We start from the raw sequence: 17548 nt of genomic DNA on the forward strand, positions 1-17548 counted from the left end.
AAAGTTTAAATATTTACATCACAGAAACTGAAGAATTCTTCTCTAGATACTGGTGTTGGTGTTGATGTTGATGTTGTTTTGGTTTGGTTTTGGTTTTTTGGTTTTTGGTTTTTTAGTCTTTGTTTTGGGGTTTTGTTTTTTTGTTTTGGTTTTTTGGGGTTTTTTGTTTTGTTTTTGTTTTTTGCTTAGAGGAGGTAAAATACTGAAAAATAACACCCATGCAGATTATGGAGAATGACTAGAATAAATAAAAATCTATTATTATAATATCCCCCATTTTCACAACAGCAAATATTTTGTTGTGATTTGAGAGCAAATGCAGTTCCAATACATATCTTTATTGCTTCCATAAACATCAGTAAATATTTTAGCTGGAACTACACATGCCCATTTATAGCCACAGGTAAGCTGTGAAAATGCTTAGAAAGACCCAAGGAAAGAATTCGGGAGGCTCAACTGTTTGGAACTTACAATAAGGCGTGTGGTAGAGTTTGTCAGTTTTTATAAGTTGCGTGCTGCATATTTTTGAGAATAAAACCTAGAGTAAACATATTTTCACTCGTGTGCATATCTTTCCCACAGAGCCCACACATTATAAGCACACCATTAGACCCAGGAAAATGACATTTTAACAGGCTTTCCAGTTGAGTTTTATGCAAACTAAACATTGACCGCAGGAGCTCAAATATTACTATTAAGGACTGAAGTCAGTTCTCTCCCCCCACCCCATACTACAGGTATATCCGGGTAATCTCCTGGGTTTAGGACATGAACAGAGTAATTTTCATTTACCAAAATATTTTTAATTAAATCTCAATTCTCTTAAGAAAAGGGGAACTTTGAAAGAAGAAAATGCATTTAATTCCTGTCGGGTTCTTCCCTCGCTTACCTCCACTTAGAAATTTTAAAGAAAATTTATTTTTATCCTCAACATTTACCCAGAATTTGAACTTTAGATTTCAGGAAACTATGAGAAAAGCCACTCACAGCACCCATGTGACATTCGTGGGGATCCCCTCCGTTTTACACCCCTGTGTGGGTGTACAGCTATCAAGCTTCCTACCTAATTAAGTCAAACATTTTTAAGACTTATTTACTTGTACTTTACGTGTGAGTGTCTAACGTGTATGTATGTGTCTGATGAGCGCATTGGTTTCTTTACAGCTAGAGTTACTGGCAGGGATGCTGGGAACAGAACCCGGGTCCTGTGGAAGAGCAGCTAGCACTCAGCCACTGAGCCATCATCAAACCAGCCCCAGTGCAAGCCTTTTGAAAACACCCGAATAGCTGATAACCCTGTCTTAGTCAGGGTGTCTATTCCTGCACAAACATCCTGACCAAGAAGCAAGTTAGGGAGGGAAGGGTTTATTCAGCTTACACTTCCACATTGCTACTCATTACCAAAGGAAGTCAGGACTGGAACTCAAGCAGGTCAGGAAGCAGGAGCTGATGCAGAGGCCATGAAGGGATGTTACTTACTGGCTTGCTTCCCCTGGCTTGCTCAGCTTGCTCTTTTATAGAACCCAAGACAACCAGCCCAGGGATGGGACCACCCACAATGGGCTAGGCCCTCCCACTTTGATCACTATTTGAAACAATGCTTTACAGCTGGGTCTCATGGAGGCATTTCCTCAAGGGAGGCTTCTTTCTCTGTGATAACTACAGTTTATATCAAGGTGACACACAAAACCAGCCAGTACGCCCTCTATTTTTAAATTTCTAAGTGATATAAATGACTGGCAGAGTAGTCAGGGAAGGAATGAGGAAGTGAACTCTAAGAGAGCAGCAGTGGTCCAGGAGAGAGTGATTTACCTGCCCAAGGCCTCTGAGTCTTCAGAGATAGGAGGAGGCTGCTTTGTCACAGTGGAAATTCGCTTCTCTTCAGAAAACAAAGTAGTTAAACCAGTAGGTTTTGTGCGCTGTGTATCAATCCATTTTTAAAATCGGAGAGTAGGAACAGGTAATAGGATAACGACATGAAGCAGGAGGAATGTTGTAGCCTAACCCTTCCACCTCACAGAAATGAAAATCAATGCTCAGAAAGGTTATGTTTAGCCCAGGGTGTTATAGCTGCCAGTTCAGGCTATCAAAACTGGGAGAATTGAATTTGTGTTGTTTCTCATCTGCCTGTGTGCCAAAGATCATGCACTGCCCGTGTAAGGCAAGTGTGTAACCCAGGCAGTGTTTACAACAACCCTTTAAGCTGCGATTAGCTAGACCGGAACTCATGAACAACGTGAACTGGGAGGAAAGAACAGAGTAGTTTAGTTCACTTTGTGTGTGTCTTTTTGATTATGAGGTAGTTATTTCCCTTTTCCTTGAGATCATTTTGACATGACGTTGTTTGATAATCTGATTTCAGAAGATCACATGTTCTTGTTTTTCTTCTATGGCCTTCACTGAACACCAGCAGCTTCCTATGAGCTGAATGACTGGCTGACTTTAGACTACTCAGTGCCTCTGAAATGATAAGAAACAATGCCTGTCACCCCTCAGTACTTTTCCTTCTTCTCAGTGTCTCCATAAAAATGTGAGCTCCGTGATGCACTAGTGTCTACATTTCGCCTTTGTTAATCATCTTCGTGATGAAAGGCTGAATGGTCCTTACACATTTCTCACTCTATTGGAGACCAGTTTATTCCTAACACCTTGGTCTGGCCATTAAACACAGAAATCATGCCTTAATTCGTTTAATTATGTACAACACTGCAATACCATTTATTCTCTCAAAGGCTGCATTTGGATTTACAATACATGGATTTTACAGAAGCGTTTTGGCATAAAGCACTATAGTGCTTAACTTCAGCGATCTTTTTCTTAGGGACAAGGAGAACCTTTCTTAACGTGCTTCAGTTTTTCAAGCTTTGTGTGTACTTTTGTGTGTTTTCGGAATGCCTGGGCTTTGCCTTCATTTATCCCTTTGTAGCTTCTTTTAATATTTATAATTATTAATTCCATCTTTCTTTAGGCACGCTGCCCTTAGCCATGCATCTCCTTCATTTATTTTGCGTGACGCAGCGCGCACATGGCGGGCAGAGAACGTCTTCACAGATGTTGGTTCTCGCCTTCCACCATGTGAATTCCAGGGATTGAACGCAGACCGTTAGGCTTGGTGGCAAGTCCCCTTATCTACTGTGACCCTTCACTAGCCCCAGACTGCCTTTTTCAAGATGGTCACAACTTGGAAATAATACCTGTCACCTAATTGATTCCATTTAAATTGTTAGCGAATGGCATTTTGTCCTTAACTGTTCCGAATGGTTGTTAGGCAAGCCACCAGGAAGAGAAGAAACTTACTTGCCAATTGACTTATGCGAAATTAGAGGATAAGGTTCACTTTCAAGCGCGCCAATGATGACCGTGCTGCTTTCTCCACAGAGCACGCATGCTCCTGTAAGCATCTGAGTCACGTGGCGTTTCCTCGCCTGCTCTCTAGGCTTTCCCGGAAGAGAGGAAGTCATTTAGGGTGGCACACAGGGGGTTCGCTCTCTTAGTTCCGCTTACTCTTAATCTCTTAGTGCAACCAGTCAGTAAGTCCGTTTCCCTCTTGAAAGGAAGAGTGCACCCTAAATAAACACGGCTGTAAAACACATGAGGACAGTAAACAGCAATATCAATGAATATTTACAGGATGAGGTCTTTATGGAAAAGAAGCCCAACCCTTCCTCAGAAGAAATTCTCCTGGCACTGTTTCTTAGAGCTGGACCATTCCTTTCCTCTTTGGCCAAACGAAAGCATTTCAGGCTGCTTCAGTCCTTGCAGATTCTCCGTCTTCGGAAGCATTCAGGAGTTTTTCTTCTAAAGTCAGTTATGAATATGGGGACAGCATAGTGAGAGGGAGTCTTGTGTTCTTCCATTGTAATTTTATTAATTGTTATTAGTCAGTCTTATTCAAGTCCTGTTGTTCTTCACTTCTAAAGTGCCACCATGGATTTTGTTCTGATCTCTTAAGTTTGGAGTTATGATTTGTGTGATATAGAAATTTAAAATCTAATGCCTCAGGAAGGGGATGGAAACAGCTCTTTTCTTTCTTGGTTCATGTGCTGGCGTGTGTGTGTGTGTGTGTGTGTGTGTGTAACTTCTGATTATGTTCCATTTGATCTGTGTGCTTACTCATGGATTATAGTTCAATAGGACTCTTAAAAAATAAAACAAGACCTTTAAAAATCCCATGACATTTTAAAATTGAATTTATCTAGCATTGGTAGACTTCTTTCATTTTACTTCTCTGGATGGGTGAATCAAATAAGAAAAAAATAGCGTAAACTGGTATTTTTGCTGTGGCTTCACTTCTGGTTTGCAGTCCTAGAAGCTGGTAATGGGGTAAGACTGACAGCAGTTGCGCCCCCACGAGCTTCCCTCACGCCGACATTTTAAGGATAGGCTATTGAGCCTGCCTGCCTTCTGTTTGATCTCTTGTGGGAACACATAAGCCATCACTTCTAAAAGTTGTCTTCTTGAGGTTGTATAAATGCATCCTCTCTTCCTTGCCACGAGGCACATGCGAGCTAATAATTTCTGTTCCTGGAGCAGTGAATACAAAATCAAAAGAGGCTAACTCACTGCGGTGGCAACTTCAAAGGGAATTCCTTTTTGAAGTTCATTACTCTCCTTCACTTAGTGCTGAAGCTCGTCCCCCTAAGCCTGCCTTCAGTGGCCTCGGGAACCCTGTGTGTAGTTTGGGCCCCATGGTTTATTTCCGTCATTTCTTACTGAGGAGATACACATAGACTGTGACAGCCGAAGGCTTCCTTGTGCAGGGGCCTGGAGGTGGGGGAAGGCTGATACTCTGAGAATATGTGTTCAGGCATCCAGGAATTTTCCAGGAGAAATTTGATGACCCAGGTTATGTTTTGAAGAAATAAAAACTAAAATAACTAAAATCTTTAAAGAAATTAAAACTTGAGAATATTCTCCTTTCATTATAAAATCAGACGCCTTTCTCCTGATCTATTTTCTCAGTAGTTTTTCTCCTGTTGGCCTCACAGGTCTGTGTCCTGGTCTCTCTCTGGAGCAGAATTGTAATTGCACAGAAATAACCTCTGTAGGAGACTCATACAAGATAGCAGAACAAAAGTATTTACACACACACACACACACACACACACACACACACACACACACACACACACACACCATAGCCCAATTGACAACACTCTTCCAATACCAAGAAACTGGATGGTGTAGCTATATAAAGAGACCTCACTCTTTATTCTCTGAAGGGATTTTCAAAGGAATTTTAATTATGTGAAGTTTTCCCAACTACTCTCATTCCGATCACCTTGGGAGCTATGATTCTGTCTCAGAAAAGCATCACCTGTCTCATTAATTCAACGTTATTAATAAGGAACAAAGAACTGTAAGGTAAAGATCAAGACAACATAAGAGATATTAAAACATCCACGCATTGTTATTTGCTCTCGCTGTGACATCTTCTGTTCATTTTTGTTTGGATGTTCAAGACAGAGAAGGGTTCTTTCTATTCAGAACATTTTGGGAGGGAGGAGGGTGGATAGATACGATAGAATTTGGAACTCTTTGCTTTCTAACACGAGTATCCTTGTTAAAGATGTCATCTCCCTTTTTTCCCTGACATTTGTTAATGGTCCTGGCCCTTTCTTTCTATAGCTCTAAAAGGAAAGTATCCATTATCCAAACCGTGGCTTAAGAGAGGAGGAAGGGGATGTACTTCCGCACTTCCCTTCCCTTCCGAAGGGAGTACGGGGAATTGAAGTCTCTTCTACTGGCTTTCTGAAGGACTTTTCCAATTAGTGGGATATAGTTTATAACAATACCCTGGTTCCCTAAGGATCTATGGTTGACCTGTTCTTTGATTGAAGCAGGAAACAACCAGGACAGGATGAGCTCATGGAAGGAGAGCTCTCTCTAGAGAGAAAACTAGGAGAAGCCAACAGACTTCTAAGACCCTGAGATGGAATGGTCTATGGTCATGCATTATTCTACAGACTTACTTTACTGCTTAGCCGTGAATCCAAGCAGGAATTGCAAGCTATTATTAGAAAAGCAAGCTAAATAGTTTGGGATGGATAACCTCATATCCCATGCATGTACTTCCCATTAAGGGAATTTAGCTTCCTGCTTAAGTGGATGTCTTTAAGTACCACTGGCTACTTGTCCATACTAACTGGAGTCCGTTATTTTTGCTTTGGAATATTTCCTAAAGAAAATGCCTTTGACGTCTGTAAGAAATTTATAGAACTCTGTTTTGGAAATATGCTTGGTAAACATTAACATTGGAGACTTAGACTTGATAGACGTTTTTCACCAGTTTTTTGAATTCCTTGAGCAACACTCAGTCTCTCTGAAGCCTGTTTTTCCCTGTACGTGAAAGGCAAGACTTGAAATTCATCTTCTCCAGGGTTCCTTTCAGCTCTGAAGTCTATGACTCTATACAGTTGATAAAATACCTTACTGTGGTTATCCATCTTGAGCCACACAATGGGAAACGATTTCGCATCAAAAGCAAGCTGAGAGCCTTATGAAGTGGTCATCCAGTCTTCATCGTGTTCAGGATTAGGCTCTGGTGGGATGCTGATTTTGAGCCTCCTTCAGGCTCTGAAAAAATACTCTTTTTTTTTTCTCCGTTGCTTGACTATGTTTTAGGAGTGGTGGCTTAACCAAACCATTAGCTCTATAGTGATGTCCTGAGCTGAGATAAACTCCTAGGTGCTTGTTAAACTTTGCTATTGTACGTGTCCCTTTTAAAATTGTATTTCAAATTATATTCTCCATGGCACTCGCCGTTACTAAAGCTTTTTATACATACACATCCACTAAAATGGAAAATAATGGCATAACGACTTATCCTCGGTGTCATCTGCTATCGAGTAAATGAGCACAAGCTCTCCTCTCTGTATTTGAAACCTATTGGTTCACACTGCTTCCCTCGCTACAAAAGAACAACATCTATGAAATATTCCTCTAACATGAATGCCTTGTATGCACTTTTCTATAAATATGAAGCATAATAAAGATCAGGCATTTCACATCTTTGAGACACACACAGAGACAGACAGACAGACAAATGTGTATACACACACACACACACACACACACACACATATATATATATATATATATATATATATATATATAGAGAGAGAGAGAGAGAGAGAGAGAGAGGTTGAAGACAAGCTCAGTGAAAGGAATAGTTGATTTTTAGTAGGAATACATGGAACTACATCAAGAGACTAGCATTCAAGACTGTTACACAAATCTGGGTTGAGCCATGGTTTCAGCATGACCAAACTTAGCCTCATTGTTTTTTTTTTTTTTTTTTTTTTTTTTTGCAACTAAGGAGTCTTATTGGACTGTCTCTAAGTCCAGAGTCCAAAACATAGTTGGCCTTGGATGTGGTCAAGAGGAACGTTATTACTAAAAGTCAGTGGTCTTGAAACGGCATACTGACACATTGTGACCTTCTTCACAGTCTCAAGGCTTCTAATCCAGGAATTTTATTTGAACTGGACCATGGCATTTATCTCACTCAAATTTCTTTACTTCACAGATGACTCTGTTTCTGCCTGGTTAAAACTTTTCTAACTATTCTCTCTGAGGACATCTGTATTCAATATCTTTAACAACAATTTTCAAGTATAATCTTTTAAATTAGTTTTCTCATGTACAGGGGTATGTTCGTGAGTCTCTGTATGTATGCCGTGTGTGTGAAGGTAAGGAAAGGATCTATGACGCCCTGGGACTGGCGCTATAGCACGTTATAAGCTGCCCTGTAGGCGGTGGGACTGAACCCAGGCCATTTTCAAATGTAGTCCTCTTAGCTGCTGAACCTCCTCTCCAGCCCTGTAATTCCTTTTCAAATAGGCGTCTGACTTTGTTTTATGAACCCCCACGTTATTTTATGTCTCTTCCTGTTGTAAGTCAGAGAAGTGGGGAATGCCTCCACTTCTTCTATCTAAAATGTTCCAAATTCATAACTTTAAAGATATATTTCCCCAAACTAAAGCATTTTTATTTAAAAATTTTTTTAGTATATCCCCCACTAAAAAGAAAACAATAAAATGAACCAGAGGGATCGCTTAGCAGTGAAAAGTTCTTGCTGCTCTTCCAGAGAAAGCAGACTGGATTTCCAGCACCCACACGGGTGCTCATAAACATCTATAACTCCATTCCATGGGACCTGGTGCCCACTTCTGGTCTCCTTGGGCACCAAGCATGTGCATGGTTTACAAACACTCATACATATTTTTTCAACTAAATATAATTAACTTACTTAAACCAATGAAGTGGATTAATATATTAATTCAATGAAAATTGAACTGAACAAATTTTTAGAAAGAAAACATTTACCAAATTTCACGAAAAGCTGCGAATCTAGTGCCAGCTTCTTAGCCCATCTCGTTTGTGCACTAGACTTCCTTCCTGCTAAAAATGTCGCTCACTATGGCACACCTGTCTTCTGGAGCACGCCTGCGTCACATTGAGAGGACTCTGAAACCTGGCGGCATGTTTGAAAGTTCGAACCTTGACCACAGAGCTGTGTGATTAAAGTAGGCCAAGCCCAGCCTGCCTCTCTAACAAAACTGCTGTGTGCAAATGCACAGTATTTGTCCTGAATGTGTCCCCACTCTTCTGTCTTCCGGTCACACAAACCTGCCATTTCAGACCATTTTAGGATTTCTCTTATGTCCGCTCCCACGTTTTTAAAGCATTTTTTTCCTTCCCTGAGTTAACTTTTCCATCGGTTCCTTCTCCCATCCGTACTCTTGAGTTCTAGTCTCAGAAGGAGGCTATCTCACCGCTTTTCAGCCAGAATGTGGTTCTGATAGGCCCAATTCCCTTTCTCGGCAGTGTCTTACCTCATTCAATTCTGACCAGTTTCTTTCTGTTTTATTCAGTAAAATATTGGCGGTCATTGTGTTACTGTCTTACCGTAAACTTTTCTAAAAAGTACTTTCCACCTTTATGATGGTGTTTATCAGAGGCAGGAGTTACCTATAACTTAGTGAAATGAGGTGAGGTCATTCTTACCTACGTTAATTTTCTTGTGGCCTAGTGGTCCAAGGCCTGGGAGTTCCAGCAGAAGGGCAGTCAGCGTCGGGATATGCTGCATGTCAGTGAAAAATGCAAAACTATCTGGTTTATGAGTTTACCAGAAGATCGGGATAGAGGTTATGAAAATAATAATGAATCACTGTGGCAGGAAATATGTTGAGTTGAAAGGTCATATTCATTGCACCGAACATGGGACTGAAAAGAATGCTATCATCTTCCAGGGGAAGTGCTGAGGCCCAGAGCATGCCCCCCTTCCATGATAGATGGGGTTCAGGTGTTTCCACGAGGACGCACACTGTGACTGTGCAAGCACAAGGGCTCTGTGGGTCAAGCTGCAGAAAAACCCACGAGTAGGGGCCAGGATCATTTCTACTAATGGCGTTCGGTTTTGCAATACTGAACAGCAGCAGACATCAGCAATGCCTAAGACGTACGTAAACACGACTTAGAAGTGTTTGCTTTGAAGCAGCTTTTAGAATTTTGTTCAGCTAAATGTTATTAGGATAGACATTATGCTTCTACATAAAACAAAATCAGCGCCATTCATTTTCATTGATTTTTATATAGTTTTAGTTCAGCCTGTAAAAGGATGGGCTTCTCATTGACATTTTCATACACACACACACACACACACACACACACACACACACACACACACACATATCCTTGTACTTCATGTTCATTTCCCCCATTTTTTCTCCCTCATCTCTGGTCTTGTAGTTCCTCCCAAAAAGGTCTTCTGTGTGTGTCTGCATGTACGCATGTGCACATGCATGTGTTAATTCCGCATTTTGCATATGAGAAAAATGTATATATTTTGGTTTTCTTCACATTGGTGTCTTGTTCCCTCCCTTCTCCTTAGATATTCCCCTCCCCCCACAGTCCCCTTCAACACTCATGTATATGATACATGCGTTTATAAACAAAGTACAACTTGCAAAGTTTCACATTTTTAATTCTATAAAAACCAAACCAGAGTTAAAAAGCAATAGAGATAGACAACCTAAAGGATTATCCATCACTTAATGGTAAGATCTATATACACGATTTGAAAAATGCTTTGATCAGACTAAATGGGAATAAATTATTTTTGTTCCTGCTCAGCTGCCCTACGGTATAGTTTTAGAGTGTTTCACTTTGCTAATTTTCTTTTTGTATGTTTGGGTTCCTGGAGCTTTTTGTAAACTAGGCGAGGGTTTCACCCTGGGTTGAGGTGGCATTCAAATCTCACATAAGATTTACGCTCTCTATGACAAAATTCGGTCACTGGCTCTGGAGTCAGTCACTGCAGGGCAGAAGGGCCAAGGAGCCAGAGCTTCAGTCTTCAGATGTCGGTCCTAGAACTCCTGCTTGATTTGGCGCCATTTTCCTTTGACGTTTTACGAGACATTATAATCCATTTATACTTATTTCAACGTATCCCCAACCAGCTTACAAATAATCAAGACTCAGACTATAGTTATTTCATTTGGCTTTGACAATTACTTGGGGGTAACTCCTAATCTACTCTTCTAACTGCTGGCCTAGCTACTTCTCCTTCAGATATTTGCTGTGTTTCCTTTCCTGTGTGGGGCCAGCAGAAAGCAGTGGGCAGATCAAGTAAAACCAAATTCTAGGGAATGTGGAGCTGGCTCTGTGAATACAAGCGTATGTTGCTCTTGCAGAGGACCTGGGTTCAGTTCCCAGCACCTACATGGTGATTTAGAACTGTCTGGAACTCCAGTTCCAGTGGATCTGACACCCTCTTCTGGGCTCGATGGGCTTCAGGCATGCACATGGTGCACACAAAAATAAATATTTAAGGTGAAAGAATGCTGAAATAAAGAACAAATTATAATGCTGTGAATGCATGAAAATATGCTAATGACACCTGATTCTTAGCATACCAACTGGAACAAAGGAATAAATAATACAGAAAAAGAAAAATCCTGTGGAAATCTAGTTAGTAAAAAAAGGAGGCAAAAAAACGTAGGAGCTGGCAGGAGACGTGGGGGTGGGGTGGGGAATACTGTTGCACACATGTGGAAGACTTGAGTTTGGTTCCTAGAGCCTGGATAAAGTTAAAGGAAAGGATTGGCTCCACAAAGAAGTTGTCCTCTGACTTCCACGTGGCTGGTGTCTGGTGTGGTTCAGAAACACCTCCCTATACACACACATTACCTCTCTCTCTCTCTCTCTCTCTCTCTCTCTCTCTCTCTCTCACACACACACACACACACACACACACACACACACACACACACACCCCATATTTTAAATGTTTTGAAATGTGACATTTAATTTGGGAAAACACCGTGATAAGAGGAATATAGGTATCCTTCACGTTTGCTTCTAATTGATGTGCCTTCAGAAAAGCCACTAAGTGTGGACACGTCTCCTGCATTCTGTAATGGGAATGTGCACAATATTGTTACCCTTGGCAATCGCTGTGTGGCAAGATGCCATGAGCGACATTCTTAAATGCCTGTTTAATTTTCAACATTAAAAATCTTAAAGTCGTGATAAAGGTGATGAGCCAATTTCTCTAATAAAAGTCAGACTATGGGGGTGGGGGGGCGGTGTTGGAGAGATGGTTTTTAACGGTTAAGAACATTGACTGGTTTTCCTGAGGCCCTGAGTTCAATTCCCGGCAACCACATGGTGGCTCACAACCATCTGTAATGGGATCAGATGCCCTCTTCTGGTGTGTCTGAAGACAGATACAGTGTACTCACATCAAATAAATAAATCTTAAAAAAAATTAGTCAGACTATGATTGACTCAATGATTTCAACCACAATGTAAGGAAAATGCGGAAGTCAGTTCGTGCACAGGTACCTGTTGCTTGCATTTATATCGAGTAGGGGACAAGGCTGTTCCTTCAAAAGGTGTAACTGAAATGAACATTACTAGGAAAGGAATATTAGTCACAGAGTACCTGCCTACTGCGTGCAAGACCTTTCTTCCCATACGCAAAACAAGACGATTAGACCTGGCATTCAGTAGTCAGTGAGCACTCGCTACGTGAGCATTTCACATGTCCCTGTCACTTTTGCATGGCTTCTTTGCACATAGCCTAACACTTAGACTCTGAAGCTGCTATGCACACACTGTGAGCTCTCAGCTTCCAGATTTATAGTCATCCTGCAGCCTGTGTTTACTGGGATTACTGGACACTGACCTCGGGGCCCATGAGCATACCGAGTCCTTCTGGAGACCTCGACCATCTTTCTACCTGTAAGGTTCATCGCCAGATCTTATGGCTATGCCATTTCACCCAGACCCGGGCTCATGGTATTTCTCTGCAGACCAATCTCACATTGTCTTATCCGGTGCGTTTTTCTAGGCATTTTGGCATTTGCCTTTCTGTACCTCTCCTCTGTTGTGGCTAAAGAAACCAGTGAACCCTCCTTCAGTGCCTGCTCACTGCAGCCCAGGGCTGAGTGCTACACCAAGCTGCTCAGGTTTAATTGAATGAAGATGATTGTCATTTCCTAAAATAACCTTTAGGTTCGCTAGGATTTTCGTGCGCATGGAAAATGCTTCCTGCAATTATCTAAGCTAATTAAGCGGGCCCCTAGGGTTCGGAGTTCATCTGATGTGAGTGAAGGTCTGCTTTAACTATTCTCTGTCCATCACCACGGGTAGGCACAGGTTTCTCAATGAAATCATCAACTCATCATTCTGAAGGCAGTACAGACTGGAATGTTTATTAAGTTACATGTGGCTCCTACAAGGAAGTCTGTTCTCAAAAGTCCGTGTCCTTATAAATGAAGGGAACGTACTCGTTTGTCATTGCCAGCTTTTCAAAACATAGACAAAGCTTAAGATTCTCGACTCAGTATTATTATTTACCACAGCATCCTTTACGCCCTCTTTAAAGTCTCTTTCTTCTTTAATTGAGAATAGAATTTTTTTCATACAATAGATTCTAATTTGTCTGTCCTTCTCCTAGATCCTCCATAATTCACAACCCCAAGCCACCTCTTTTTCTCTCTGTCTCTCTCTCTCTGTCTCTCTCTCTGTCTCTCTCTCTCTCTGTCTCTCTCTCTCTCTCTCTCTCTCTGTCTTTCTCCTCTCTCCCTCCCCCCTCCCCCCCCCTCTCTCTCCGATATAAAAAATAAAAGTAAGATAAAGTAAAACAAACCAAAAAAAAAAAAGGCCAATGAAACACAAAACATTCATTCACACACACACACACACACACACACACACACACACACTTCTCACACACAGAAATCCCATAAAAACACAAAACAAGAAACCATATTATATACCCAAAGGGGGAGGGGGAAAGGAAGAAAGAAGGAAAATACCTAGACAAACTATTATGAGAAAGAAAAAAGACTTCAACAATACCACTGAGTTAATTTTGTGCTAACCTTCTACCGCTGGGTGTGGAACCTGACCTTAAGTGTGGTTTGTATATCCAGGAAGACTCCATTGGAGAAAACTAAGTTTTCTTCTGCAAGCAGTTATTAGTTGGAGCCATCATCTGGTTTGGGCTCTTAGGCTTCTGTCCACCTCCCCTTTCTGTTCTGGGACTGCATCTGGCTTAGACAGACCCATGTGGACCCCCTTCCTAGTGTCATTATGGGTGTGAGTTCTTGTGTGCATCCGTCCTGATTGGTCTGAAGAGCCTTGTTTGCTCGGTGTGGTCCATTTCCTCTGACTCTTACAATCTTTCTGCCTCCTCTTCTTTGGAGTTCCCCGAGCCCTGAGGGGAGGGATTTGATGGAAACATCCCATTCAGGACTCAGTGTTCCAAAACCTCCTGCTCTCCACACCTTGTCCAGCTCCGGTCTCTGTGTTAGTTCCCATCCGCTGTTGGAGGAGCTTCTCTGATGATAGCTGGCAAGACACTGATCTATGAGTGTAGCAGAATGTTGTTGTCGTTGCTACATTCCTTTAGCAGAACAGTTTTCTGGGAGGGGGTGGGGTTGGTATCCCCCTAGGTCCGTGGCCTATTTGGTCTCAAGTGCTAAACCCCCTGACAATGCCAGACATGGGTTCCCTGGAATGGTCCGTAAGCCCCGTCACACAGTTTCTGGTTAATTCCAAAGCATTTGTGCCGCTCTCTCGCCAGCATTAACTTGCAGGCCGATCACCGTTGTAGAGCAGGGGGTTTGTAGCTGGGCTGGTGTTTACTTTTCTCCTTCGGGAGGGTGTAGAGTGCCACATGACCACGCATGCGTCAGGAGTGAAGGCCCCAGGTGGACCCGGAACTTGGCGTCCCACCTTCAGTCAGTGGAGTACGTGTTGTATTCAGCAATGGGGTCTAATTTACAGTTTGCATAGAGCAACCAGTACCCGTGGTAAGAGTCTGAGTGTGGCTTCCAGGCGGCCTCCTCGGTCAATAACTCGATTCGATGTAACCCATTCCTGGCGTTAAAGGCTTTGTTTTGTGCCATGGATTCACATTCTTTGAAAAGCACTTAAAACTATTAAGAGGGAAGAGAGAGGGAGGGAGGGAGGGAGGGAGGGAGGGAAGAAGAGAGCGAAACTTCTGTGAAATTTTTGTGAAAATAGTACTTCCCAGAAATTGATTAAAGGGACCAGACAGACATATCTTTGTAAAACAAAATGCCAATATATATTAAATACTGTCTGAGTTTCTCTTCTTGTCAGCGTGATAAAATAGGCTGGCGAGAGAAACCAAGGGATGCGAAATTTATTTTAGCTCACGGTTCAAGGCGCAGACCCTCTTGGCAGGAAAGTTGGAGCGGCAGGGGCCTGGCGCAGCTGTACACATCAAATTCACCAACTTCCCCACGAGTTTCCGAAGTAACGGTGATGCAGAAACGAGCAGCCGCTGGCTTCTGTGCCCGTGTGGCTGTCCTCTGGGCACACAATGGAGTCAGGAGGCAGTTTGCATTCACCCTTGTGAGTCATCCATGATGGTGTAAGCCGATGGTGGTGAAAGCTACAGGAAGTCCCTCACGGAACAAATGTCACACAATTCGAAGTTCTAAGTAGTCCTCATTAGGTATCAGTTAAAACACACTGCTTTGAGATCTGTTTCCACATATTCATATTTAACCCGTGTTTGTATGTTTTTTTTCTCAGATAATCACAAAGACTGCTCTGGCGTGTCCGTACATCTCACACGTGTGCCGTAAGTGCCTCCGGGTTCTTCCAGATAAGATCTTAGAGGCTTTTTTTAGTTATCTGATGTAGAAGATTAATTAACCGAAATGACTGGCTCAAATCAATAAATATTTATTATCTCAGTGTCAGGGATCTGGGCGGCTGTCTTACGGAAGGCCTCAAGGAGAGGCTGCATGGGGGAGGGGAGGTCCAGTGATTGTGAGGTTCAGCCATGAAAGAGTCCCCTCCAGTCGCTCACAGGGCTGTCAGCAGGAATCACATCTGTGCTGCTTGTTAGCTGAGGCCCGCCCTCATCGGTTTTTCCTCCTTACAGAGTGTAAGCAGGTCAAGTGACAATACATTACACAGAGGGCAGGAGGTCAGGAAGAGGGCACAGGAGGAGGAATGGGGACAGTGAGGAGACACGGTGTGGGATGGACAAGGCCAGAGTGCAGGGCTAAGGGGAATTCGGGACACAGGGTTGATACATTTGCATCAAACATAAGCTAACAGCAACACTAGTAATTAATAATAAAATAAAGCAAGCGCTCGTTCTAAAGATGGGATTTCGGCCATTTGTCATTTAATGACGTAATCTTGCAGTGCAGTAGCCTGCTACCACACAGTTCTTTCCTCTACTTGGTGGACGTCACTTTCTACACTTAGGTTGTCAAGGGAGAGAACATTAAACAAGAGCATGTGTGTGACAACTCTGAATTGCAACAACCCTGTTAAAGTCTCTGAAGAAGCTTGGGTTATGAAGGAGGCCAAGGGGATGAGCAGAGGAGAGGAGGAAAGAAATCAGTTTTTTAGGGAGGGGAGGGGGGAGGGGAGGGGAGGGGAGGGAGGGAGGGGAGGGGAGGGAGGGAGGAGAGGGAGGAGGGAGGGAGGGAGGGAGGGGAGGAGAGGAGGAGAGGAGAGGAGAGGAGAGGAGAGGAGAGGAGAGGAGAGGAGAGGAGAGGAGAGGAGAAAGAGTGGGATCAGTGAGGAGATCTGTTCTGGCACTGATCTGTCCGTGTGGAGAGCTAATTGGAAATTGAGGACAGGTAATAGGCCGTGCTATTGAGTTCAAAGGCAGTTTGAAGGGACAGTTTCATCATTTCAAGGGAGCTCAGTCTTCTTTCCTTCAAGGGTGGGATGAGACCTCTCCAGATTATGGAGAACAGTTGCTTTAGTCACTGTTTACTTTTAAATGTTAATTGCATCGAAAACAGCAACAACGAAACCTTTCTCAGTGATCCCTAATCTTGGCATTTGACTGGAGAAGCAGAACCCTTAGCACAAACAAGTTCCCATACAAAAACAGCTGTGGTGGACCTTCACAGAAGTGAAGCAGCTATTAAGGAAAAGTCATATATTCTACCTCTTGGCCCACTCACCTTCATTTTGATTTGCATGAGGATTGCATTTTATAAAACAGTATGTCATATATTTCCTTCTTTTTTCTTTTTTTTTTCTTTTTTTTTTTTCCGGAGCTGGGGACCGAACCCAGGGCCTTGTGCTTGCTAGGCAAGCGCTCTACCACTGAGCTAAATCCCCAACCCCCATGTCATATATTTCCAAGGGAGTATTTTGGCTTTATCACAGAATTGAGAGGAAATATTTATATATTTATAATATATAGTATGTATGTATAATTTTTTCATATTTTATTTTAATTTTTAGCCAGCCTTTAATTGCGGGCATGTACCTTATGATGTCTGTTGACACTGTCATACCACCAGGAGAGAAAGGTGAGTAGTGGCCGCAGCGTTCACCATGATGTCATCACCTATAAGGAGATATATATAGCACACTCTATGAACTCATAAAATGGTCAATATTCATATGCATATCTGAAGGATAAATCAGTTCTTTCACGTCCTTGGATTTTAAATAGATTTTAAAAATCATTTTAAGCTAGTAACTTATCGGTTTTCCCGATATTTATTTATAGATGTGCCAAAATGGAGGTCCGTGGTCTGCTGGTGTGTTGTGTAAAGACTAACTTTATTGTACAAGTCAGCTATTCATTCTTTACATGTAAAAAAAAATTAAACTACATAATATACAGTGGTATAAACTGCTGTGTGGGAAAGCTTCAGACAGATCAGGAGGCTGGGAAACCTAACATGGTTTGGCTTTAGTAATTAGACATACTAAGGTGCCTGAATGCAACATGGGACTATTACATGATCCCCCTAAGCTAGAATAAACTACACGGATACATACAGCATCGTTGATCCAACAAAAATATCACATCGAATGTGTATGTTTGTTTTGTAAGAATCTTTTAAAGTTAGTGTTTACTGTGGTTTATCTATTACTACTTTTAAAATCTACTTTAAATTCACGTTTATTTAACATCTATTATTTGCTAGACTGTAAGAAAAGTATAAGGAATGGACCTATTGTAGACATGAGCTACCATTTTAGGGACTCTGAGTACTTATAGTCAATTTTTAAATTT

General features: G+C 42.0%; 1 protein-coding gene across 1 annotated transcript in view; it reads left to right on the plus strand.

The window, feature by feature from the left end:
- Window positions 1-17548, plus strand: part of Pam (peptidylglycine alpha-amidating monooxygenase) — a 259796-nt gene that overhangs the window by 170832 nt on the left and 71416 nt on the right. Inside the window, exons 9-10 of the mRNA XM_032901702.1 lie at window positions 15079-15127; window positions 16765-16832. Coding sequence (XP_032757593.1) covers window positions 15079-15127; window positions 16765-16832 — 117 coding nt within the window. The remainder of the gene's footprint in view (window positions 1-15078; window positions 15128-16764; window positions 16833-17548) is intronic.

Source organism: Rattus rattus, chromosome 4 (assembly GCF_011064425.1).
Source record: "Rattus rattus isolate New Zealand chromosome 4, Rrattus_CSIRO_v1, whole genome shotgun sequence".
NCBI lineage: Eukaryota > Metazoa > Chordata > Mammalia > Rodentia > Muridae > Rattus > Rattus rattus.